Genomic DNA, 26,459 nt, shown 5'->3' with positions numbered 1-26,459 from the left:
TAAGAGCTGAGCTATCCAGATCAGGAGTTCAAAGTAATCCTCAGCTACATGGAGAGTTTAGGGACAGCCGGAAACCCTGTTTCAAACAGAAGGAAAGAAAGATGGAAAGGGGGAGTGGAGGAGAGGAGAGAGAGAGATAGGGAGGAGGAGACAGAAGAGCAAAAGGCCATTTGAGGGTTTGGTGCAGGTGTGATGTCTTATTCAGGGTTTCTATTCCTGCACAAACATCATGACCAAGAAGCAGTTGGGGAGGAAAGGGTTTATTCAGCGTATATTTCCACATTGCTGTTCATCACTGAAAGAAGTCAGGACTGGAACTCAAGCAGGTCAGGGATCAGGAGCTGATGCAGAGGCCATGGAGGGATGTTCTTTACTGGCCTGCTTCCCCTGGCTTGCTCAGCCTGCTCTCTTATAGAACCGAGACTACCAGCCCAGAGATGGTCCCACCCACAAGGGGCCTTTCCCCCTTGATCACTAATTGAGAAAATGCCTTACAGTTGTATCTCATGGAGGCATTTCCTCAACTGAAGCTCCTTTTTCTGTGATAACTCCAGCTGTGTCAAGTTGATACAAAACTAGCCAGTACATGTAACTAGTCCTGTCAGATCTGTCCAACATCTTCTTGCCACGTGGCCCCCAATTTCCAAATAGTGAAACTAGATGCAAAGGCTCTAGTCTGGTTAGAGCTCCAGCCTGGGACACTAACATGCAGGACCTGCTGATTCCCTGCATGTGCCTGCCGCTAGCGCCCTCTACTGGTCACTTTTGGTCACACCCCAGAGTCTGACTTCCCGTTTATCACATCTAAATTTTTTTTATTTGACCTTGTAGATGGTCCTTCAGGAGAATTTTTGATACCCTGCTTTCTGATCTCCAGCGTATTCTTGTGTTTCTCAGTTTTCCGACTGTCACAAATGTCCACAGGATCCTTTGATGCTGAGAACGTGTGATCTAGCTGGAGTAGAGCCCAGTGGCCCACTCTGAGAGACCTGGCCCAGGTTAACCCTGATGCTGAGCCCACTGGGACATTCCTCTGCATAAGAGCTATAGATGGCTTTCCAAAAAAAAAAAAATAATTAAAAAGTGGTGTATAGTAAATCATGACTATTCATCTAGAACCCTAGAGGTTAGAACAGAAGGGTGGCTGGGCAGTGGTGGTGCACGCCTTTAATCACTGCACTTGGGAGGCAGAGGCAGGCAGATTTCTGAGTTCGAGGCCAGCCTGGTCTACAGAGTGAGTTCCAGGACAGTCAGGGCTACACAGAAAAACCGTGTCTCGGAAAAAAAAAAAAGACAGAAGGGTGCTGTAATTTTGAGGCCAGCCTGTGCTACATAGTGAGTTCTGGGCCAGCCTAGGCTATTGCCTCAGCCTCCCAGGTCACACCTGGTCAAACATGTATGGCTTTATGGTGATATTTCTATTTTTTCTTTCTTTCTCTCTTTTCTTTTCTTCTTCCTTTACTTCCTTTTGTCCTTTCTTCCCTACTTCCTTCCTTCCTTCTTTCTTTCTTTTTTTTTTTTTGAGACAGGCTCCTGTAGCCCAGAACTCACTGTGTATCTGAGGGTGACCTTGAGCTCCTGATCCTCCTGCCTCAGTCTCCTGAGTGCTGGGATAACCTTCAATTTCATAGCAGAGGAACATTCTATGTGGGAAAAAGACAAATAGAACCATCAGTACAGGTGTTCCTCGCATCCCCTACCTCAGAAGCTCTTTGAGTGAGATTCTTAACTTTAGGGGATCAAACACGACGTCTTTCCCTCAGGCCCAAGTTTGCTGGCAGTGATAGCACATTCCTTTAATCCCAGCACTCAGGAGGCTGAGGTAGGTAGATCTCTCTGAGTTTGGGGCCAGCCTAGTTTACAGAGAGAGTTCCAGGACAGCCAATGCTACACAGAGAGCCCCTGTTTCAAAAACAAACAAACAAAAACAAAAAAATCATACATTCACAATACCACCTCCATCTTCCAATACTGGAACCCATCCAGGGGAGGACACAGCTGAAGAATATCTAGGTTTGAAAATAGACAGAAGGGAGCTGGAGAGATGGTTCAGTGCTTAAGAGCACTGACTGCTCTTCCAGAGGTCCTGAGTTCAAATCCCAGCAACCACATGATGGCTCACAACCACCTGTAATGAGATCTGATGCCCTCTTCTGGTGTGTCTAATGGCAGCTAAGGTGTACTCATATATAATAAATAAATAAATCTTTAAAAGAGAAAGAAAGAAAGAAAATAGACAGAAGGGACCTAGGAGGCCCAGGTTCCACTCTCCTCAAGGAGTCCAGAGAGCTCTCAGGAAGGATAGGTCTGACGCAAAGCCCAGGCTGTGTGTTCTTGGGTAAATCACTTACCTCCTCTGAACCTTATCTATGATAGGAAAGTATTCTTGTGTGTTTGAAGTGCTTCATGCAGGGGGCTAGATGACATGCCCAGACAAATTTGGGACACATGTCACAATCACCAGGAGATGTAGAATGCTACCCACCTATGAGTGGCCAGGCAAGGTAAAGCATGCTTGTCACCTCAGTACCCAGGAAGTTGAGGCTGGAAGATTGAGAGGTCTGGGACAGCCTGGGCTAAACAGAAACGCCCTGTCTTTAAACTTGGAACAGAGGCACCTACTGCCTCGTGTCCTCCTTTCCTGGATGAGCTGTGGAACCCCTTCCCTGTTGCTTCAGATCCCGCCCCAGGCAGCGACAGCTAGCCTATCTCTCTTCCGTTGTCCCATGCAGCCAAGGAACTGGAGGACTCATTGTTTCCAAGAAGGGCACACCCATCTTGCCATCTTCGAGGGGGAGCTTCTCCCCTATCGTGTGACCCTGTACACTAGTCCTTCCAACATTGTCTTCTTTGAACCATATATCGATGTCTCCGTGCAGTTAGCATCTGTCACCACTGCCAGAGGGTGGGTAGGGGACTCTATGTCTGCTGTCAGGCAAAGAGAGTGGCATCTTGTAAGGAGTGAACTGAAAATAAGATCAGGATAGTTCATTTGTAGGTTATTTTATTTTATGTATGTGAACGTTTGCCTGAATGTGTGTCTGAGAACCATGTCTGTGAGGACCCATAGATGCCAGGAGAGGAGGTTGGATCTCCTGGGACTGGAGTTATGGATGGTTACGAATGGCATGCCACATGAGTTCTGGGACTCAAACCTGGGTCCTCTACAAGAACTGCCAGTGCTCTTAATTGCTGAGCCTCCAGCTCCTTACTTGCATTTTTTTTTTTTTACATGTTAAAACTTTTGTCTGCCGAGCGTGGTGGCACACACCTTTAATTCCAGCACTTGAGAAGCAGAGGCAGGCAGATTTCTGAGTTCGAGGCTAGCTTAGTCTACAAAGTGAGTTCCAGGACAGCCAGAGCTATACAGAGAAACCCTGTCTAGAAAAAAAAAAAAAAAAAAAAAAAAACCTTTGGTTTGTGCATCTGGCACACTGTGTGTGCTACTGCATGTGTGCAGGTCAGAAGACAATGTGTAGGAGATGGTTCTTGCCTTCTATTCTCTTTCCCATGCAAATCCTGGGGTTCAGATTCAGGTCATCATATTGAACTGCAAGCCATCAGAGCCATCTGAGCAACTCACACTTGCAATTTTAATTTGTGTAGGTGGATTAAGGGAGAAGTGGAATAAATGGATGGATATAAGGAGGGAAGTAGATGGAAGAAGGAGGGAAAAGAGAGAGGAAGAGAAGGTGGATGGATGGATGGATGGATGGATGGTTGGACGGGTGGATGAATGGATGGGTGGGTTGATGGATGGGTTGTTAAAATGGTGAATGGTTGATAAGTGGGTGGGTGGCTGTTTTCAAGGCTATTCCAAATACTTCACACATGTGAGCTAATTTTAATCAACAGAAATCCCAGGAGGGGATGACATTTTATTTACAAACAGCATTTGAAACATCACACCCCTCAGGGCTATGCAAGCTGAATACTGTGGAGCAGAAAATCAGGCTTTGGCACGTCTAACTCTGTGTCCTTAGCCATCACGGAGACCCTTTCCCCAGTACCCTATCCTCTAAGTGTCCCATGATGTCACCCAGGTTAGCCCTTTATTATCCTCATGCATGGCTCTCATGTTCAACACTATGCCCTGAGTGCATGTGGTGGTTCAAAGAGGTCTCTATACGAATATCTATCTGTATGTGGTGGGGCCTAGAATGTTCTTTGGATACTCCCCAGTTTCCCAGAATACAGTCATGATCCAGTTGAATCCATAACACTCATAAACAGTCCCAGATGTGCGAGCTGACAGAGAGCAAGCATTATGCTTCAGGCAGGTGCTGTATCAGCCACACACCCATCTGTCCACCACATCCGTGGCCATGAAGAAGCTGTGGTCTCATAGGTGGACACAGGCCAGTCATCCCACACACCAGGCAGCCCCTGTCCCTCAGCCACCAAACTAGTACCCTGAGCCACATGTAAATCTACCCTGTGCTGACAAGGCAGGGCAAGGAGCATGGGCTGGGATGGGTGCTGCAAGTGTGCCCACTGAAAGCCTTGTCCTGCCCTGTATCCTCAGTACACAGGAGACTCGGTGGCTGGCCGGAGAGCAGAGACTACAGCAGAGCTCAGCAGTTCTTGTCATTCTCCTGGATCTCCACATAGGGTAGCCCGACGATCCAGCTGTCCCGGGGCCAGTAGTGGAGTTTGAGGGTTTTATCTGGCATCTCATACTTTGCATCCACCAGGGCCATAGTCACGATACCATAAGGAAATGTGATGCTTATGAGGACGTGCCTGTGGTTAAGAGAGGGCAGGGTGAGAAATCGAGAGATGCCCCAGCTCTTATCCAGTCTTCTTAGATTCTCACAGATGCTAACTTGTCTCTTTAGGTCCAGGCAACCAGTTGTAACCTCTCCCTACCACTTCTGTATCCCAGTGTCTGGATCTTGTCCCTCTTCCACCCTTGCACCCCAGACACTTCTCTACTTGGAGTGCATCTGAATCTGACTTGGGTTCTTGGAATCCAAGAGGGGTATTTTACCAAATGCTGTGCAGGTAGTAGAAGTGAATCCGCTGCCAGAAGCTGCAAAGTACACGGTCACTGATCCAGCTGGTCAGTGCAGCGGCCCATAAGACCACAGAAACCGCAATCAGATGCCGGAGGTCCCCATCCCTAATCCTGGGGACAAAGAGAGAGCCTGGGCTGGGGGTGGGTGGTGAGCGGATGGGGGGGCAGATGGATGGACAGACAGACAGATGGACAGGTGGATGGATAGTTGGATAGTGGGTAGGCAGATGGGTGGGGTGTTTGTGGGTGGGTGGATAGATAGTGGGTAGGTGGGTGAGTGGATGAATTGGTGGGTTTGTGGGTTGATGATAGGTAGGTGGAGGGATGGATGGATGGATGGATGGAGATGATTGATAGATGCATCTGCACTAACACAGAAAGAAGGCAGTGTTCTAAGTGGCTGATGGGAAATTCATCTGTCCAGGAGATGTGTCTCATAGGTTGGGAGAAGGACAAATGGTGTTTTCAAGAGAGCTGGTGTTTGCTATAAGTTGGCTCTGGGGTGTCTCCCAATGGCTCTTGTGTTAAAAGATCTGTCTTTACCTCCACTCTGTGAGGAAGTAATGGAACCTTTCAGATTTGGGGCCTAGGAGGCGTCTTTCATTCACTTAAAATGTGTTCCTGAAGAGGATTGTGGGAACCCCAGTCCCACCAACCCAAGTCAATAGAGTCAAGCAATCAGTAGTAGGCAAACCTCTAAAACCATGAGCCAAAACAGACAGACAACAACAATTAGCCCAAGCCAGGTGTGGAGAGGCACCTTTGTAGCCTCAGAACCTGGGAGGCAGAGGGGGGAGGATCACTGGTGTTTTGGGGGCCAACCTGAGCTACACAGTGAAGTCCTGTGTAGAAAAAAGAAGAAAAAAATTAGGAAGAAAAAAATAGAATAATTCTTACTGTCTCTGTCTCTTTTTCATTCTGTCTCTCTTTGTTTCTCTGTCTCTCTGTCTCTGTCTGTCTGTCTGTCTGTCTGTCTGTCTGTCTGTCTCTCTCTCTCTCTCTCTCACACACACACACGCACACACACTATATCTGCCTATACGTTCCAATCTGGCTTCAAACTCCTAGGCTAAACTAATCCTCTTGTTCGGCCTCACAAATACTTAGGACTATATAAGTCCTGTGAGGTCATGTGGGACTAATCTTAACTTTTTGCTGTCTCAGCTATGTGACTGTAGCAGAAAGCTAGCAATGGTGCTTACTATGTGCTAATAGTTAACACTCAATGAGGTCTTGGGGGAGTGGTGAGTAGGTTATGTGGGGGGTTGTATATGGGTGTGTGTGTGTGTGTGCATGCGGGAGTGCAATAGGGCAGTGTATTTTCTGGTAGTCATGTCTTGAAACAACTCAAGACCATAATGTAGCCTCCTGGTCAGCAGAATCAAATCGAGGACCCCGGGAGAAGAATATTCTAGAGATGAATGAGAAAGCTGTCCGATATCAATAGACATACAGGTCTGTCTGCTCCCCTCATGATGAAGCCATTCACTGGATACTTTGCCTAGTGACTTCCAATTGGCTTGACTGATGATGTCTGTACCCCGTTGGGCAATGGCTTCCAGTTGGCTTCACTAATGATTTTCACTTATACTGCTCTATAGTGTCTGTTAACATGACCAGTGCTTCTAATTGCTTTGACTTATGGTTTCTGGCTTGCTGGACCTATGATTTCCAGTTGTCTTTATCGTTTCTGGTTGGTTTTGTTAATGGTTTCCGGTTTCCAGTTTCTTATGGTTTCTTTGGCTTGACCTTTGGTTTCTGGTTGGATTGGCCGACAGTTTACAATTTGTCGGTTTCACTGGCAAGTTTTGTATAACTTGACCTGTGGATTTCAGTTGACTCAATGATACATAGTCAACTCAACCTATTGTACACAGTTGGCGTTCCTATGGATTTTAGTCCACTTGACCTGTCATTACTAGAAAGTAAATGAAAAGGACAAGCTCTGGACTGCAAGATGGCTCAGTAGGTAAAGGCGCTTGCTGCTAACCTGACAACCCCAGTTGGATGGGTGGGACCCACACTGTGGTACACAGATGTTGTGATGCACATAAATAAAAATAAATTAATATAAAATATATGTGTGTTTGGTTTTTCGAGACAGGGTTTCTCTGTGTAGCCCTAGCGGTTCTGGAACTCGCTCTATAGACCAGGCTGGCCTCAAACTCATAGAGATCTGACTGCCTCTATCTCCCAGGAACTGGGATTAAAGGCGTGTACCACCACCACCACTATTACAGTATATGTTTTAAGACAATGTTTGCAGACTGACAAACTGCTCAGAAAGAAGCCTTGCCCTTCCTGTTCACTGGTCAACATGGGGAATGGGTGCCCTCTTCAGGAGACTGGAGTCAGAAACTCTAAAAGCACACAGAACTGCTGAAAAGAACACAGCTCCAAAGGGAAACAGAAGGAAACTCTTAGGCAACTGCAACCGCCATTCCATTCGCTTCCTAAAAAGGCACAATTGTTTTTTGTGATGTTGGCAACAGAACCCACATACTAGAACATATTAAGCAGGGGCTTCACACTTTAACACCCAGCCCAGTGGGAGTCCCAGAGGGACTCCACCCTGACCACAACTCCTGGGGGCCCCACCCTGACCACGCCTCAGACCCGGGGGGGGGGGGGGTCTAGGCGGGGCTCCACCCCGACCACACCTCCTGGGGCTCCACTCTGACCACGCCTCCATCACCCAGCACTCACTTCTTGTACTCTGTGCGCACAATGTAGAGGATGTGTATGGCGATGCTGTTGAGAGCATATGCATTGACTGTGGGCTTCACGAACGTCAAGAAGGTGCTGATAATAGTGGTTATAATTACCAGGCAGCTGAAGTAGAACCTGAGGGTGAGACAGGGTGGGAGAGGTGCTGAAGGACTCCTTGGTCCGAGGTCACCTTGGACAGCCAAAATCGATTGGACAAACCAAGAACCCTGGAGAGTAGAGTACATCTGGGCTCAGGAGGAGCCTCTGGGTTTCCTTGGGTCTGCTCAAGAAAGCCAGGATTTAAGAGAACCCGGGTGTACCAGGCAGGGATTAAAGAGGCTGAGGTGGGTTAGGAGGATGAAGAGGGGTCAGGGGACTCAAGGGGCCTGGTAAGGTCAGGCGAGAGGTTTGGAGAAGCATGGGGAGTTCAGAAGATGGAGAACAGGTATCTGAGTAAAGGTTATGAGGGTTTTTTGGGTTTTTTTGGTGTTCCTTTAATTCCCCTCCCCACAGGTGACTGGTGTGCCTGCTCTACCTGTTCCCCTTGACGAACTTGGGGAAGTAGCAACGGGGCAGCCACACACTGTATCCACTGGCCAACAACCACAGGATGGAGATCTCGTCCAGCAGCTGTCCCAGAAAGCTGAGTGTCATGTGGAAATACATGGAGAACAGCCCTGTAGGAAGGCAGGCAGACGCAAGTAGAGGCCGTCAAGGGGAGGGAACATTTCCAGCACACTTCCCCAGCCTCACACACTCACACCTACCTATGAGCATGAAGAGGACTGACACTCCATAGAAACACCGGGTACGCTTCTGGGCATACGGATGCATGAGGAACATCATGAGGGGTCCAAAGATGAGGAAGAACACATTGCTGAACTGCAGGAGAAACAAGAACAGAGCTAGTAAGACAAGAGCTGGTGGGAGCTCCTGCCCACTTAGGGCTCATTCCTAAGTACTCCACCGCATGGGCTGCCCAGGAATGAACCAAGATTTGTCCATTATTCAACTGTAAGTTCCCCAGTCATCTTAGTCTGAGCCCCAGTCTCATTTTATTTTTCTTGTTTGTTTGTTTGTTTGTTTTGAGACAGGCTCTCACTCTAAGAGTCTGACTGTCTTGGAACTCTATGTGTAGACCTGGCTGGCCTCAAAGTCCTAGAGATCCACCTGCCTCTGCCTCCTAAGTGCTGAAATTAAAGGTGTGCACCACCACACCTAGCTCTCCCTTTATTTTTAAAAATGTTATTCTTTCATTAGTATTACTGACCTTTAACTCTACCAGTCAGTAGGCAAGAGTAGGTGAATCCCTATGAATTCAACCAGCCTTGTCTACATTGAGAATCTCAGGCAGCCAGGGCTACATAGTCACACACACACACACCATTATTATTACTAATGGAATCCTGGACCTTGGACAAGGTGAAAAAAAGGAAAAAAGCCCCCCCCCAAACAACAACTCCAGACCCCCACTTGGGGGAGTCTAGGCAGAAGCTCCATTTCTGACCACACCCCAACCCCTCACTGGGGAATTCTAGGCAGGGGTTCTGTCTCCAAGCCTGTTCTTCCTCTCCCACACTGACCCTGGCCATCTACGGGCCATCCCTAAATCTCCAATAGACCCTACATTCCGCCCATCATTCTACTGGTTCTTTCATTTACTCAATGAGGGGAGTATGGACGACCTACTAAATATTTTCCACGTGTTCTCCCTCATTTTCTTCTTAGAGGAAAATTCTAAATTTATGGGCTCTGTAATTGTGGGCTAAAAATATTCAGGACAGGGCTGAAGAGATGGCTCAGTGGTTAAAGAGCACTGGCTGTTCTTCCAGAGGTCCTAATTTCAAGTCGCAGAACCACATGGTGGCTCACAACCATTTGTAATGGGATCCAATGCCCTCTTCTGGTGTGTCTGAAGATAGCGACAGTGTACTCATATAAATGAAACAAACAAATAAATCTTTTAAAACAATATTCAGGACATGCATACTGAGGTATGCCTTTAATCCCAACACTTAGGAGGCAGAGACAGATGGATCTCTGAATTTGAGGCCAGCCTAAAAACTACAGAGACCCCTTCTCTCTCTCTCTCTCTCTCTCTCTCTCTCTCTCTCTCTCTCTCTCTCTCTCTCTCTCTCTCTCTCTTTCTTTCTTTTTTGTGGTTTTTTTGTTTGTTTTGTCTTTTGAGACAGGGTTTCTCTGTATAGTCCTGGCTGTCCTGGAACTCACTCTGTAGACCAGGCTGGCCTCGAACTCAGAAATCTGCCTGCCTCTGCCTCCCAAGTGCTGGAATTAAAGGCGTGCGCCACCATGCCTGGCGGAGACCCCTTTCAAAAATCGAAATATGCTGGGTGTAGTGGTGCACACCTTTAACTCCATCACTTGGGAAGTAGAGGCGTATCTATGAGTTCGAGGCCAGCCTGGTCTACAAAGCAAGTACCAGGACAGCAAGGGCTACACAGAAAAATCGTGTCTTGAAAAAACAAAAATAAAATTAAACACACACACACACACACACACACACCAGGAAGCATTCAGTGTGGTGATACACATAATCTCCGGTCATTTATTTCCAATCTCCAGTACTGTTCTGGAGGCTGAAGCAGAATGCCAGGAGCTCCAAGCCATCCCAGGAGACCCTGTCTCCAACAGAGAAACAAGAAAAACATGACAGTACCTATGCACACAACACCCATCTGGCCTCAGCAGATTATTTAAGACTATGGGGGAATTCCATGGGTTCTAAACTAAAATTGCACCACTGTATAAAAGGGACCTGAGGGCCTGCAAGAGGGCTCAGCAGGTTGAAGATGCTTGCTGCCATACCTGATGACCTGGATTAGGTCCCCAGAACCTGCATGGTGAAAAGAGAACTGATTCCCACAGGATGTCCTCTGATGTGTCCTCCCACCACATGTTCCCCACCACAATGCCTCTAACTGGAAGCCAAAATAAACTCTTACATTGCTTTAGCAAAGTATTTTATCACAACCACATAACAAGTAACTACACAGATTTCTGACACTCATCCCTACCTCTTCACCCTCCGCTAAACCATGATGTGACTTGATCAGTCCTGTAGGAAGTAAACCCTAGAGACAAACAGCACCTTAGTCATGCTGATCTGAGTCTCTGCTTTCTTCTATTGTAACAAAAATACTTGTCAGGCTCCCTTGCAGCTCCCTTGTGACTAGGCTTTAGCCATTGAGATTCAGGCATAACCATAGTGCTCAGGTTGTGTTTCTAAAGGTTTCCATATCTTTTCCCTCTCCTCCACTTCCCTTCCCTCCTGTTCCTCTCTCTTTACTTCCTTTCTTTATGAGACAGGGTCTCACTTTGCAGCTCAGTTTGTTCTTGAGCAAGGCAAGCCTTCCAACTCAGCTTCCTGAGTGCAGGTGTTCCAGGTGTGCACCACTGCAAGAGTAGGAATGACAGCAGAAAAAACAGACAGCCCAGGACGACCTTAAACTCATGATTCTTCTGCGTCCATCTCACAAGTGCCAGGATGACAAAGGTGCCACCGTGCCTTGCTGAACCAAGAGATTTGATGGTGTTTTTCAGTCACAAAGAACCTTCAGTTCTAGACCCATCTAGAACTGGAGAGATGGCTCATCAGTTAATCTGCCTGCAGAGATTTGGCCAGCATCCACATGGCCATTCATAACTATCTTTAACTCCAGTTCCAGGGGATGGGATGCCCTCTTCTGGCCTCTGCAGGCAGTGCATGCACATGGAGCACATAATATACATTTGGGCAAAACACTCATTGCACATAAAATAAATTAAATATACCTAGAAAAATTAAAATGATCCACTTCCTGACCACCTCAGGGATGTGTGCCCCAGGCCTTCCCCTATTGCTCTCCATCTCCTCCTGGTGAGCCAGGGTCTCTCCCTGGCCCTCTCCATTTCTGGCCTGTAAACTCTCAGGACCCACCATCTCCACTCTCCCAGTGCTGAGGTTGTGTGCATGCTCAGCAAAGCCCACCTTTTTACACAGCTGCTGGGGATTTGAACTTAGGCCCAAATGCTTGAAGGGCATTCTTTATCTCCTGAGCCATCTCGGCAGCCATCGGTGTTTTATTTGAGTCACGATGAATGGGTATGAGAACCAATCCTGCATAGCTTAGGCCTGAAAACTTCCCTGGGGCCATGAGGGAATGAAGAAAAGACAGACACACAGACACAGAAAAGCTGGGGTCAGGTGGTCCATGCTCTCTGCTGGAGATGTACCAACATGTGCCACCAATATATTCAGAGCATTTATCTTATTCACTACAATGGAGGAGGAATGCTTGGGGTACACAGCTGAGCGAGGTAGTCTGTCTAGCTGATCCCTGTGGAAGTCTCTGTAAGGGAGCAGTCTCAGGCTGGGGACACCTCAGAGCAGGAAGCTAAGTGCTGTGATTTGAATATGCTTTGTCTATAGGGAGTGGCACCATTAGGTGTGGCCTTATTGGAGGAAGTGTGTCACATTGGGGTGGGCTTTGAGACCCTCCTCCTGGCTGCCTGGAAGACATTTTTCTTCTAGCTGCCTTCAGATCAAGATGTAGATCAGCTCCTTCTCTTGCACCATGCCTGCCTGGATGCTGCCATGCTTCCTGCCTTGATGATAATAGACCGAACATCTGAACCTGTATGTGAGCCCTAATTGCATATTGTCCTTTATAAGAGTGACCTTGGTCATGGAGTCACTTCACAGCAATGGAAACCCTAACTAAGGCAGTATTGTTGCTAATTTTTTGCATACACTGTCGTCATCCATATCAGACCAGCTCTGCCAGTTCCCTGAGCCTCACGCCAGAAGGCTTTGCCACTTCCTTGGGTGTGAGGCATTGTGGTCCTTGACCCGGCTGTGGTCCTGTCAACCACCCACAATTACTCATGGCTTCTTCTGATCCTCAAGCTTGGTGATCGAAGTGGCCTGGGCTTTAATCTCTGCCACCTTGTTCACTACCATGAGGCTTTGGAATGACACTTGGGTTCCCCAGCATCCATACCTGACCTGTGAACCAGGCAGAGACACCTCCCTAGCACTGTTCACCCAAATGCCCAGGATAAACTGGCCTCCGTAGCTACAGTTTCTATCAGGTTAAGAACACCTGCTGTGCCTGTGGAAATGGCCTGTGATCCCAGATACTGCAGAGGCTGAGGCAGGAGAAACAAGCTGAAAGGATGCATTGGGGGGTTCCAGAGACAGCTTAGCTAGTACAGTGCCATGCATGAGTGCCTGAGTTCAATACCCCAGAACTCATGCAAACCTAGGTGCAGCAGTGTGGAGAGGTGAGAGGTGGAGACAAGGTGTGCCAGCCTAGTGTGCTCTATTGGGATAATATTCTTGTGCCCTGTGTAAAGGTTGTATTTATATTATTCAAATGATTTCTGTACCTGAAGATGGCTGATTACAGTCTGGACTTTGGTATTGTTATTCAAATCGCTCAGCACCTGCATCATATTGTGTAAACATCTCCATCACCTTCTGATTGGTTCAATAAAGAGCTGATGGCCTATGACAGGGCAGGAGAGGAAAGGCCGAGAATTCAATTAAAGACAAGAACTCAGGAAAGAATCAGGCGTGGGGATTTGACAGACATGGAGGAAGGAACAGGTTCTAGGACTGAAGGAGATGTAACAGGCCACGCGGCAGAATGTAGATTACAGTAAATGGTTGAGTTGAATTATATGAGCTAGTGTGGAACAAAGACTAAGCTAACAGGCCTACACATTCATAAACAAATATGAGTCTGTGTCATTATTGGAAGCTGGTGGGTCAAGACAGTATGGCAATATTTGGTGCCCAAGGAGGGGCTAGAAATCCAAACGTAGGCAAATTAGAATTTAGGCCAAGTCAGGCACAGAAGGCTGAAAAGGTGGGTTTCTTTTTTTTTTTTCTTTTTTTTTTTTTTTTTTTTGGTTTTTCGAGACAGGGTTTCTCTGTGTAGTCGTGGCTGTCCTGGAACACACTCTGTAGCCCAGGCTGACCTCGAACTCAGAAATCCGCCTGCCTCTGCCTCCCAAGTGCTGGGATTAAAGGCGTGCGCCACCACGCCCGGCAAAAGGTGGGTTTCTTAGCAACCTGGGAAGCCAGTAAGTGGAGGGAACAGGAAACTGTGAGAGGAGAGGGAGTGCAGAGACCTGGCTTCTCTAAGAGCTCCCCTACCCCACGCCCCCCCCTCGCCCCCCCCCCCCCCAGAAACAAGGCCAGCTGCCTACTGGGTCGGGAGCTAGAATCAGAGCTTCAGTGCACATAGGCACACACACAGGGGACCATGCAGCACCCAGATGTTGGAACTATGGAGAGCCAAACCAGCCAGCAATGTGCATGCCTCGCTGTGGCCCCGCTAGTCTCCTCTACCTGCAGGCTTCTGCCCATGGGAAACACTCCAGGAGAGTTCAAGTGTATCACATCCTGGTGCCTGGTACAGCTGATGGCACCACCTTCCTGGAGCTGGGGTAGATTGGTGCGGCTGCCCTGGGAAGAGCCTGCAGCCCTGCAGTGGCTTGGCACATGGGCTGGCAGGGTAATGTGGGGCAGGGGAGGATGGGACTGACCAGAGGGGCAGAGCCAGTCGCCACCACCGTGTACTAGCTGAGCAGTGGATGGAGCCTGCAGACCCAGAGGAGGGCAGAAACGCAGAAGGAACACTTTCCCAGAGCTGCAGTGTGACTAAGAAGCCCCAAACTGACACCAGGCATGGTGGTGCACACCTTTAATCCCAGCACTTGGGAGGCAGAGGCAGGCAGATTTCTGAGTCTACAAAGTGAGTTCCAGGACAGCCAGGGTGACACAGAGAAACTCTGTCTCGAAAAACAAAACAAAAACAAAAACAAAACAAACAAACCAGAAAGAAATCTATGGCCTACATTCACCATATGTAATGCAGATAGTTAATAACTGAACCATACAAAAGCCTATAATTCCAAAAGACTGGAGAGATTTGATGGCAGTCATCTTAGAACCAGGCCCTCAACTACAATGGCTAACACGGTAGAAAGATGAGGCTTCAGTATTGGAGCAGTGAAATAGGACGATGGGATCGGTATTGTGAAGGGTCACTTACTAGGTGGAGGTTTATATTCTGACAGATTAAGGGTACAGGTTATATTTGATGATGCCATCTCAGAACAATGCTGTACAATAGCATTGAATGCTTAGGACAAGGCTGGTCAACAGGGACCAGCTGAATCATTTACAAAGATGTCCAAGTTCAAGCTCTCCAAATTTAGAAGGGGAAGTCACTGCTGACGGAGTACCAACTACCCTATTGCCAGGATCAAGTGGCTCTTTGAGGGACTTTTTGCAAAGATTGACTGCAGCACTGAATAGAAGGATAACAGATCCAAATGCTAGAGAATTTTTAATTGAACATTTAGCTTTTAAGAATACTGAAGCTAGCCGGGCGTGGTGGCACACGCCTTTAATCCCAGCACTCGAGAGGCAGAGGTAGGCGGATTTCTGAGTTCGAGGCCAGCTTGGTCTACAAAGTGAGTTCCAAGACAGCCAGGGCTACATAGAGAAACCCTGTTTCGAAAAAACAAAACAAAACAAAACAAAACAAAAAAGAATACTGAAGTTGGGCATCATCTTGAGTGAAGTAACACAATCACAAAAGAACTCACACAATATGTATTCACTGATAAGTGGATATTAGCCCAAAACTTAGGATACCCAAGATATAAGATACAATTTGCTAAACGCATGAAACTCAAGAAGAAGGAAGACCAAAGTGTGGACACTGTGCCCCTTCTTAGAATTGGGAACAAAACACCCAGGGAAGGAGTTACAGAGACAAAGTTCGTAGCTGTGATGAGAGGATGGACCATTTAGAGACTGCCGTATCCAGGGATCCATCCCATAAGCAGCTTCTAAACGCTGACACCATTGCATACACTAGCAAGATTTTGCTGAAAGGACCCAAATATAGCTGTCTCTTGTGAGACGATGCCGGGGCCTAGCAAACACAGGAGTGGATGTTCACAGTCAGCTATTGGATGTATCACAGGGCTCCCAATGGAGAAGCTAGAGAAAGTACCCAAGGAGCTAAAGGGATCTGCAACCCTATTGTTGGAACAACATGATGTACTAACCAGAACCCCGGAGCTCTTGTCTCTAGCTGCATATATATCGAAAGATGGCCTAGTCGGCCATCACTGGAAAGAGAGGCCCATTGGACTTGCAAACTTTATATGCCCCAATATAGGGGAATGCCAGGGCCAAAAGAATGGGAATGGGTGGGTAGGGAAGTGGGGGGCGCTATGGGGGACTTTTGGGATAGCATTGGAAATGTAACTGAGGAAAATATGTAATAAAAATATTAAAAATTAAAAAAAAAGAATACTGAAGTTAAATGCAAACAGGCTATCAGGCCAGATCTGCACCTATTTGTGAATGTATCAAAACTGCTGCAAGCCGGGCGTGGTGGCGCACACCTTTAATCCCAGCACTTGGGAGGCAGAGGCAGGTGGATTTCTGAGTTCGAGGCCAGCCTGGTCTACAAAGTGAGTTCCAGGTTAGCCAGGGCTACACAGAGAAACCCTGTCTCGAAAAAAAAAAAAACAAAAACAAAAAAAAACTGCTGCAGATATTAAATCTAATGCTCACAATTCCATTTGTGGTTGGACAAACAATTTCGAAAGACATAAAAACACAAAACGCCCATTGCTGTGCCTGTGAAAGATCAGGTCACTCCCTAAAGGACTATAGACAAACAATCCCTAAGGATAAATTGTTCTCTAATCATAAGTCATGAAGAAAGATCCCTGGAGAGATGCCGCAGCGGTTAAGAGCACTGACTGCTCTTCCGATTGTCCTGAGTTCAAATCCCAGCAACCACATGGTGGCTCATAACCATCTGTCTGTAATGAGATCTGACGCCCTCTTCTGCAGTGTCTGAAGTGTACTTACATATAATAAATAAATAAATTTTAAAAAAGAGATCCCTGTGGTATATAGAAGATGTGAAAGGAACAGACACAGTGCTTATGAATGTAGGTCATCTAAAGATATTTGAATTGGGCTGGAGAGATGGCTCAGTGTTTTAAGAGCGCTGATGCAGCCGGGCGTGGTGGCGCACGCCTTTAATCCCAGCACTCGGGAGGCAGAGGCAGGAGGATTTCTGAGTTCGAGGCCAGCCTGGTCTACAAAGTGAGTTCCAGGACAGCCAGAGCTATACAGAGAAACCCTGTCTCGAAAAACAAAAAAAAAAAAAAAAACAAAAAAAAAACAAGAGCGCTGATGCTCTTCCGAAGGCTGTGAATTCAAATCCCAGCACCCACATGATAGCTCACAACCATCTGTAATCAGGTCTGAAGCCCTCTTCTGGGGTATCAGAAGACAGCTACAGTGACAAGCAGGGCCAGAGAGAGAAGAAGAAAGTCTGAAGACAGCTACAGTGTACTTACATATAATAAATAAAGACATTTTTTAAAAAAAGGATATTTGAAGCAATTCCTTAGTGTCAGAAAACTGCCTAAGGGGGACTTGCTCAAGGCCTGACAAAAAAACACACAAGCCATTCAATTCCTGTCAGACAAGGAAAGCAACTAAAAGAGATGAAGCCTGATAAGACAGACAGAACTGCTCAAAACTTAAATAAACCATTTAACAGAGATATCACACCTCCTCTGGATAGAACAAGAGATCCTAAAGATACCAAAAAAACAGCTATTTTGGAAAACTGATAAATGATAAGAGACCAAAAATGAAATTACAATTAGATAGAATTGTAATTAAAGGCTTAATGAATACAGGAACAAATGTAACAATAATTTCACAAGATTCCTGGATTCAGTTTGGCCACTATCTACACAGTTTCTAGGAGTTGGGACATTGTCTCAGGTCAAACAAAGTCTAAAATGGATTAAATGCAGAGGACCAGAAAGTCAAGTAGCAAAATTAAAGCCATATGTGGCAGACATATCCATGAATTTATGGAGACGAGATCTATTGCAACAGTGGGAAGCACAGATTAGCATTCCTCCAACTTTAGATACAGGCTGTAAAAGAGATGCTCCTAATAAAGAAATTTAAAAAATGTTATTAAATACAGTTACAGACAGTCCAGGCTGTCTATAGGCAGGACAGAGCAGAGGCTGACTCTCCAAATTTAGAAGGGGAGTCACTGCTGATAGAGTACCAACTACCCTATTACCAAAACAGTTAACTGACAAACCTATTTGGTTAGAGCTATGGCCTTAAATAAAGAATAGTTACAGGCATTAGAATGGTTAATCCAAGAGCAACTAGAAGCTAAACATTTAGGAGAGTCCACCAGCCCTTGGAATTCTCCTGTATTTGTCATTTAAAAGACATCTGGAAAATGTAGAATGCTTATAGATCAATAAAGTCTTTTAGCCTAAGGGCTCTTTATAACCTGGAATACCTTTAGCTTCTTTATTACCTAAGGCATGGCCTATTATAGTGATTGATTAAAAAGATTGCTTTTTATCAGTAGTCCTTGAGAAACAAGATAAAGATTTGCTTTCACTGTGCGCACATTTAACCATACCATACCAACTAAATCTTACAACAAGGAATGTTAAACAATCCCACCTTGTGTCAATATTATGTGCAACAGCCATTAGAAATAATTTGTAAACAGCTTCCTCAGGCTATAATCTATCGTTATATGGATGATATTTTACTGGCTGATTCAAATGCAGCCATCTGAAAGAAAAATGTTTGATGAAGTAAAGAGAATTTTGCCTTGTTAAAGATTACAGATTGCTCCTGAAAAAAAATACAAAAAAGAGATTCTGTTAATTATCTAGGATATAAGATAGGTCTGCAGAAAATCCAACCACAAAAGGTAAGGATCATAAGAGACCAATTCTGAACTCAATAATTTTTCAAAAACTTTTGGAAGATAATAAATGGCTATAGTCAATAATTGTATTGACTTTTAAAAAGCTTAGTAATTCATTTCCATCTTTACAAGGTTTAACTAGTCCAAGGTATCAGCTGAAGCTGAAGCCAGAAAAAGAATTGGCTCTGGTAGAAAAGAGAGCACAGGATGCGTATGTGGATCTTTTGGTTCCAAAGCTGCATGGTATTTTAGTTTTCTTGCCTTCTCCTCATTCTCCCACAGGAATTCTAGTGCAGAGAGAAGGTAACGTCTTAGAATGGATATTTTTAACACATAAACAGAGTAAAAAAAAAATAAAAACCTATATAGAAAAGGTTTCTGATTTGATTGTGAAAAGGAGAATAAAACTTTGTCAATTAGCAGGAATAGACCCAGCATAGATTATAGTGTTTTATACTAATGCTGAGATTACCTCATTATGGGTAATCAATGAGGAATGACAAAGAGCTTGCAGTGAATTTTTTTGGGGGGGGGTGAAATTAATAATAGATACCACAAAAGCAATTGGCTTCAGTTTATCAAAAGAACTAACTGGATTATTCCTCATATAGTGAGAGGAACTCCAATGTTTAAAGCTCCTACCTTTTATACAGATGCCAATAAATCAAGAATGCCGGGATATAAGTATGAAAATATAAGCAAATGAATGCAGAACTATATGCTATTCTGGTTCTGTTAGATTGTCCAGAACCTCTTAATATAGTAACTGGTTCTCAATGTGCAGTGAGAGTGGTTTTGCATCTAGAAACTGCTGGACTTACTTTAGATGATTCAGAATTAACTTTGTTGTTTATACAAGTACAACATGTAATCCAAAACAGAGATCATCCAGTACAGATAACTCATTAACTCATATTCTATCTCATACAGGTTAGCCAGGACCATTCGCAGGCACTAGGAAATGAAGACATATACCAAAATATTAACAGGAAATGTATTAGAGGCTTCAGATTACATAAAAGCCATCATGTAAATAGTAGAAGTTTAAAGAATTTTTTTTCCTATAACTTGGTAACAAGCAAAGGAAATTATAAAAAAATTGTCCTGCTTGTTCTTTGGATAATCAAGCTCTGTTACCTGCTGGAAGTAACTCTAAAGATACCCAAAGAAATAAAATTTGGAAAATGAATGTTCCATTTTGCAGAGTTTGGAAAACTAGAGTATGTACATCATACAACGGATTCCTATTCGGGATTCCAATGGGCTTCTGTCCTGAGTTCTGGAAAGACTGACTCTGTGGTGGCTACATTAGGAATACCTTTAAAGATTAGAATTGATAATGTTCCAGCATATGTATCCAGTAAAATGCAAAAGTTCTTTAAATATAGCATAAAACATGTTACTGATATACCTTACACCCCAAGGACAAGCAGTTCTAGAGAGTTCTAACAGGACTTTAAAGAAAAGGCTCCTTAAACAAAGGGGAATGCAAGGTCTCCCAGTGATAGATTAAATAAAGTTTTATTGACTTTAAAGTTTTTAAATGTCAATGAGACAGGTAGAACAGCTGCTGAAAAACAGCTACAGTGTACTTAGATATAATAATAATAAATCTTTTAAAAAAAAAAAAGAACTGAGCCGGGCATGGTGGCACACGCCTTTAATCCCAGCACTCAGGAGGCAGAGGCAGGCGGATTTCTGAGTTCGAGGCCAACCTGGTCTACAAAGTGAGTTCCAGGACAGCCAGGGCTATACAGAGAAACCCTGTCTCGAAAAACCAAAAAAAAAAAAAAAAAAAAAAGAACTGGCTCTTCCCTCTCTTTCTCCTTCTCTCCACATGGCCATGGCCGCCTCTGTTTCTCTACTCTTCTCTTTCTCTCTGCCTTTCTACAATAAACGCCTTGAAACCATGAAAAAAAAAAAAGAACTGATAGATTAAAGCAGCCTATATATTATAAGGATATGTTAACTTCAGAATGGAGTCAGGAAATGTGTTGATTTGAGGGGAGAGGTTATATCTTTGTTTCAATAGGAAATGGAAAGCTATGGATTCCTTCAAAATGAAGAAAGATTAGATCTGACCCAGGAAGACCTCTTGAAAATCTTGGTTGCAGGCATGAAGGAAGAGACCAAGATGAACAACAAAACAGGTGACATGAATGCTGATCCCTCTACATGGGGACAGCTCAGAGACTGGCTAAGACGTGTCTCTGCACAGCCAATAAATCTTGTTGGCTACAGAGTCCTTGGGACTTATTGTTACACGCTGTCCTTGGAGATGGAGATAGCATGGATGGAGATTTATATTGCAATTTTGTTATGCAGTCCAAATGGACTTACCAAGTTTGACTCCTTTCCTGCTCGAAGAACAGAGAATCACTTCTAGCTGGTATGTGCACAGCACACATTTTTCTATACATGTGTTAATACGTAAATGTATATTACCTCTAAAAGTTTGTGTGTTTTCAGAATAAAGGACCAGACACCCATGAAGATAAGACAAATATCCCAGATAATCCAGCCTCACAGATGGCCTCAGTAGCGGTTTCCTCAAAAATCTGCATCCAGAACAACTTTAAAATGACTAGCTTAATTGGTCCAGCCTCACAGACTGTTCTAGCCAGGACTTCAGTTAAGCTCTGCACTTTCCCATCACACAAACACTGGTTGCCACATGATACAGATAGCTCTCCCAGGACTTGGCCAATATTCCAGTTTTCATAGGATCCCCCCAAAAGTTGCTGTTCCCTCCAGATAGCAGGAAGTAATTTTAAGAAGACATAGAATTTAGATGCTTTAGTAACATAAGGCTTTTCATGACAGTGAGGCAGGTGTGCTGTGGCAAAACTAGACACTATGCAAAACAAAAACCTACCCTTGCCTACTGACAACATGCTATCTAAACTGTGAATAAGCAGGACACTGGGAAGTCAACTGGCAAACTTTGCCAAGACAAAGTAGGCCAGTCCTACAGTCACATATTCTGAGCCAGTAAACTGAAGATGGATGCACCATCTTTACAACATTACAGAGGACTCTTGGGTGGCTGTCCAGGCAACCAGCTGTCTGTCATTTGGAAGCTACTGGCTCTGCACTTCCTGCTTATTCAGGTAACACTTATCCTTGTCGGGTCTCTGATGGGGTTGAAGACTAGATAGTTATAGTCTCATATTAAGCTCGAGTTGTTTAGGGTTTAAGAAAATGATTTAAGGGGCCTAAAAGATGGTTATAGTTTAATAAGTGCAAGTTATGATAGAAAGTGATTCGGGTGCAGAACTTTGGACTCACCACGGTAGGACAGATGGCTAGAGTACTTTCTCCAAGGTGTCCAAATACACATGGATTGGACATTGTGAATCTAATTCTTACCTGATAGTTTTCATAGTTGTTCTTCTTGTATATAGTTTATTGATGTTAGAGGAAGAGCCTTTCACTGGACACAAGCAGAGATGTTGGGGTGCACTGTGTAAAGGTTGTCTTTGTATGATTCAAACGTTTATTTCCGTACCTGCAGATAGCTGCTGAGTGCTGTCTAGACTTTGGTATTGTTACTCTAATTGCTCAGTATCAACACCTGCATCGTATTGTGTAAACATTCTTCACCGTCACCTTCTGATCGGTTCAATAAAGAGCAGATGACCTATAACAGGGCAAGAGGCCTGGCATTCAGGCAGAGAGAGGAACTCTGGTGAAGGGATTCACCAGCTAGACCTGGGGGAAGGGACAGGTGTCAGTGCTGAAGGAGAGAGCGGTAATGGGCTACGTAGCATAATGTAGACTAGAGTAATGAGAGAATAAATTAGAATAAAATATAAAATTAAATTATACAAGCTAGTGAGGGAAGAAGTCTAAGCTAACAGGTCTAAGCACTCATTAATAAACGTAAGTCTCTGTGTCGTTATTAGAAGCTGGCAGGTTGCTGGCAGGTCCAGCCACAGTGCTCAGCTCAGCTTCAGACAACAAAGAGAGATGCCTCTGAACGATGGATGGCAAGGGCTAACACCTGGGATGGTCCTCTGACCTGCACATATGTGCTATGGCATGTGTATTGCATGTCCATGTACACACACACACACACACCACATTCATGAATATATATCCCCCAGAGTCTATACCTGACCTGTGATATAGAGTCAAGCAGTGTGTTGGCTGCGCAAAGGTTCTTGCTGCCAAGCCTGACCGCCTGAGTTGTGACTCAGGATAGGAAAGTTGTGTCTCAATACAGGAGAGAAGTGATGTTCATAAGATGTCATCTCAGGGCACAAGCATACCATGATATACACACATACACAACACACCAACGACATATATACATACATATGTGTAACATACCCACGTTCACGTACAAAAATGGGTCACAAAATAAGAAAAAAATGATCTTAAGATGAAAGATACTGGGAAGAGGAGGGGATTCACAGGAGTGGGAGACAAGCAAGAGAGGATGAAGGGCAACGAGCAGAACACCCATGAAAGTATGGTGGAACCCATTACGACAGATAATTGACATCTACAAAAAGCAAGACTGAGGCATGTTGCAGAGGAGAGAAACGCACGGCTCTAAATGGAATGTTTCCATCAAATCCCTCGCCTCAGAGATTAGGGAACCTCATAGAAGAGGAGGCAGAAAGAGGGTAAGAGCTGGAAGGAGGACACCAAGAACACAAGGCTGTTACATCAACACGATTGGAGCTCGCATGGACTCGGTGTGAAGCCGCAGGCACAGAGTAGGCACTGCTTTGGTTCTCACCAGGTCCTGGGCATATGCATATGTGTGTACGTATATCATGACTTCCAGCTTTGTGGAACTCCCGAGTGTGTGAATGAAGGTCTCTCTAATTCTTGTGCCCTGGGCTATTTTCCATCTGTTGGTTTGTCTTGTCTAGCTTTGATGGGATAGTTTTTGTTTTATCTTTTTGTTTGATTGTTTTGTTTTGTTTTGTTTCAAGACAAAATTTCTTTCTGTAGACCAGGCTGGCTTCAGACTCAAGGAGATCTGCCTGCCTCTGCCTTCTGAATGCTCAGACTAAAGGCATGCGCCACCACTGCCTGGCTTTTTTTTTATCTTATTATATTTTATTTCGTTATAGTTTTTTTAAAAAATGAATGAATAAATAAATAAATGAAAAAACCTGGCCACTGGTGCAAATGTTGGCAAATGTCACTTATACCTGCTGGGGGAGGGAAAATCAGTTTTCTCCAGTGAAATGACACTAGGTAGATCAACTATGCGGGGACAGGTCTTATGTTCTGGAGTAGCTAACCGATGCATAGTGGACTCCACAGGTTTTACTTGGTGAGTTTTTGGTTACTGTTTGATGTTTTAATTTGTTTTGGGGTGGTGTTTAATTTTGTTTCTTGGCTTGCGGAGGTTGCTGTTGTATTGGGGTTTTATTTTTATTTTTTTTTTTTTAGAAAGAACTTAAAGTTGGGTGGTAAGAGAGGGATCTGGAAGAATCTGGAGGAGAGAAAGAATGTAATAAAAATATATTTAAATTTAAAAATTGTAAGAGGAGCCTGAGGAAAAGAAGGTCCAGTGACAGGCCCAAAGTGGGATCCAGCTCAAGGGGAGGCCCCAAGGCCTGACATTATTAGTGAGGCTATGGAACACTCATAAAAAGGGACCTAGCATGACTCCCCTCTGAAAGACCCAACAAGCAGCTGAAGAATCGAATGCAGATATTTGCACCCAACTAATGGACAGACCCCTGTGGTTGAATTAGGGAAAAGCTGAAAGAAGCCAAGGAGGAGGGTGACCCTGTAGGAGGACCAGCAGTCTCAATTCATCTGGATCTCAGAGATCTCCCAGACACTGGACCACCAACCAGGCAGCCTACACCCGCTGATATGAGATTCCCAACACATATACAGCAGAGTGTCTGGGTTCAGTCAGAAAAGATGTACCTAACCCTCAAGAGACTGGAAGCCCCAGGGTTTAAAGGTCTATGGGGTGAGGGTGGGGTGGGGGTGGGGACATCCTCGTGGAGACAGGGGAGCGGGGAGGAGATGTGGGACGGGGAACAGTCAGAGGGTGGACCGGGAGGGGAATAAAATCTGGAGCGTAAAAAAGTTTAAAAATTGTTTTAAATAATAATTAAAAAACAGCAGCAAGGCCAAGTGTGGCAGAACATGACTTTAGTCCCAGCGTTCGAAAGGCAGAAGCAGGCAGGTGCTTGTGAGGAGGCCAGTCGCAGGCTGCTCTGCTTTCTCTAAACAGGGTTTCTCTGTGTAGCCCTGGCTGTCCTGGAACTCACTCTGTAGACCAGGCTGGCATCGAACTCAGAAATCCAGCTGCCTCTGCCTCTCAAGTGCTGGGATTAAAGGCGTGGGCCACCACCGCCCGGCTCAGCCTGCTCCCTTATAGAACCCAGGACCACCAGTCCAGAGCGGCACATTTGAAGTGGGCTGGGTCCTCCTACATAAATCAATCAGGACAATGCCCCACAGTTTACCTACAGACTAATCTGAGGGAGGAATTTTCTCAATCGAAGTTCTGTCTTTGCAGATGACCCTAGCTTGTACCAAACTGACGAAGCTACATAGACTTTGTCTTAAAAAAAGAAAACAAAACAAACAAACAAACAAAAATAATAAAGATTGCTTGGACTACATGCTAATACCCTATTTAAAGATAGAAGTTGTTAAAAAAGACTTTAGGGTATGTTTCAGAAGTCGAGCCCCTGCCTAGAATACCTGAATAAGGATCAGGTAGCCTAGCCAGGGGTGCAGCCCCGCCTAGAATCCCCTATGAGGGGCGTGGTCACTGTTGGAGCCTAGCCTAGAATCCCCCAGTGAGGGGCTGGGGGTGTGGTCAAGAGTGCATTCCCTCCACCCCTATTATCTCTGAATGAGGAGAGAGGTACAAGGCTCCAGTAGAAGAATTCTTAGGTTTCATAGCCAGTACTGTAAGCCAATAAACATTCACCATTCACCGTGACAAAAGCCACTTGCCTCTCCTTAGGCATCTGGAGGAGACAGGGAGAGGCAGTGGGGAGAACCTATTGGGCCTACTGAGTCAGGGACTATTTCCAGAGCCACCTCCACTCCCTTTGAGCTCATTGCCTATCTTCTGTTCTTCACTGCCTGCACCCGGCATCTACCACCTGTTACATGACTGTCTGCTCCCATTTACGGCCTGCCCAAGGTTGTGGGTTGGGGTGGAGTGCCTGGAGGCAGTGCCTGCTGTAGGACCAGACTTACCTGTAAGGATTATCATCCACGTGGTGGTTAAACACTGACAGCCTCCTGGCTTAGTGGTTAAGCAAGAAGAGCTTTGAGCAAGGCCCCTGTGTATTTTTCTGCTGTGTGACCCTGGGCAAGGACCCAAATCTCTCTGAGCCTTGTTAGAATTTCCATCTTGTTAGAATATGGTTTGAGTCTGTCATCTCAGGACTCAGAGCCTGAGGCTAGAGGATTAGCAGTTCTAGGCCAGCTGAGGCTATGTAGCAAAACTGGAAAACCCACAGGAGGTGGGAGAGAGTAGCTACTTCAAAGGAACTTTATGAGGCTTCCAGTTAAATATATTGTATTAAAAAGTATTAATAAATGCCAATGTTAATAACTATCGTGTTTGCTGTGTTTGTTGTGGGAACAGCTTTACATTTTTCTTTCATTTGTTAATCATCAGTGGCAAGGGGGTGGCATGGCATGCCTGCAAGAGGTCAGCAGCCAACCTGCAGGAGTCAGTTCTCACCACCATGTGGGTCCCAAGGATCAAACTCAAGTCATCAGGCTTAGCTACAAGCCCCTTTCCTGCCATGCCCTCTCCATACCTGGGCCATGCTGTGAGCTATAGAGGTTTGTTCTGTCCTGTCTTTTTGTTTTGTTTTGTTTTGATTTGTTGAGATGGGTTCTCACTGTACAGCCCTGGCTGTTGCTATGTAGACCAGGCTGGCCTCGAGCTCACAAAGATCCACCTGCCTCTGCCTCCT

At 45.2% G+C, this 26,459-nt stretch overlaps 1 protein-coding gene across 1 annotated transcript in view; it reads right to left on the bottom strand.

Moving 5' to 3' along the window:
• Positions 1–4,574: 4,574 nt before the first annotated feature.
• The window catches only part of Acer1 (alkaline ceramidase 1), a 28,575-nt gene continuing 6,690 nt past the window's right edge, over positions 4,575–26,459 (bottom strand). Inside the window, exons 2-6 of the mRNA XM_021150071.2 lie at positions 8,494–8,608; positions 8,262–8,403; positions 7,724–7,861; positions 4,991–5,128; positions 4,575–4,743 (exon numbers count right to left, since the gene is read on the bottom strand). Of these exons, the coding sequence (XP_021005730.1) occupies positions 4,575–4,743; positions 4,991–5,128; positions 7,724–7,861; positions 8,262–8,403; positions 8,494–8,608 (702 nt within the window). The remainder of the gene's footprint in view (positions 4,744–4,990; positions 5,129–7,723; positions 7,862–8,261; positions 8,404–8,493; positions 8,609–26,459) is intronic.

Source organism: Mus caroli, unplaced genomic scaffold (genome assembly GCF_978045245.1).
Source record: "Mus caroli unplaced genomic scaffold, Mus_caroli_1 scaffold_18, whole genome shotgun sequence".
NCBI lineage: Eukaryota > Metazoa > Chordata > Mammalia > Rodentia > Muridae > Mus > Mus caroli.
The sequence above is the reverse complement of the archived record's forward strand: the minus strand, read 5'-3'. Positions and strand labels throughout refer to the sequence as shown.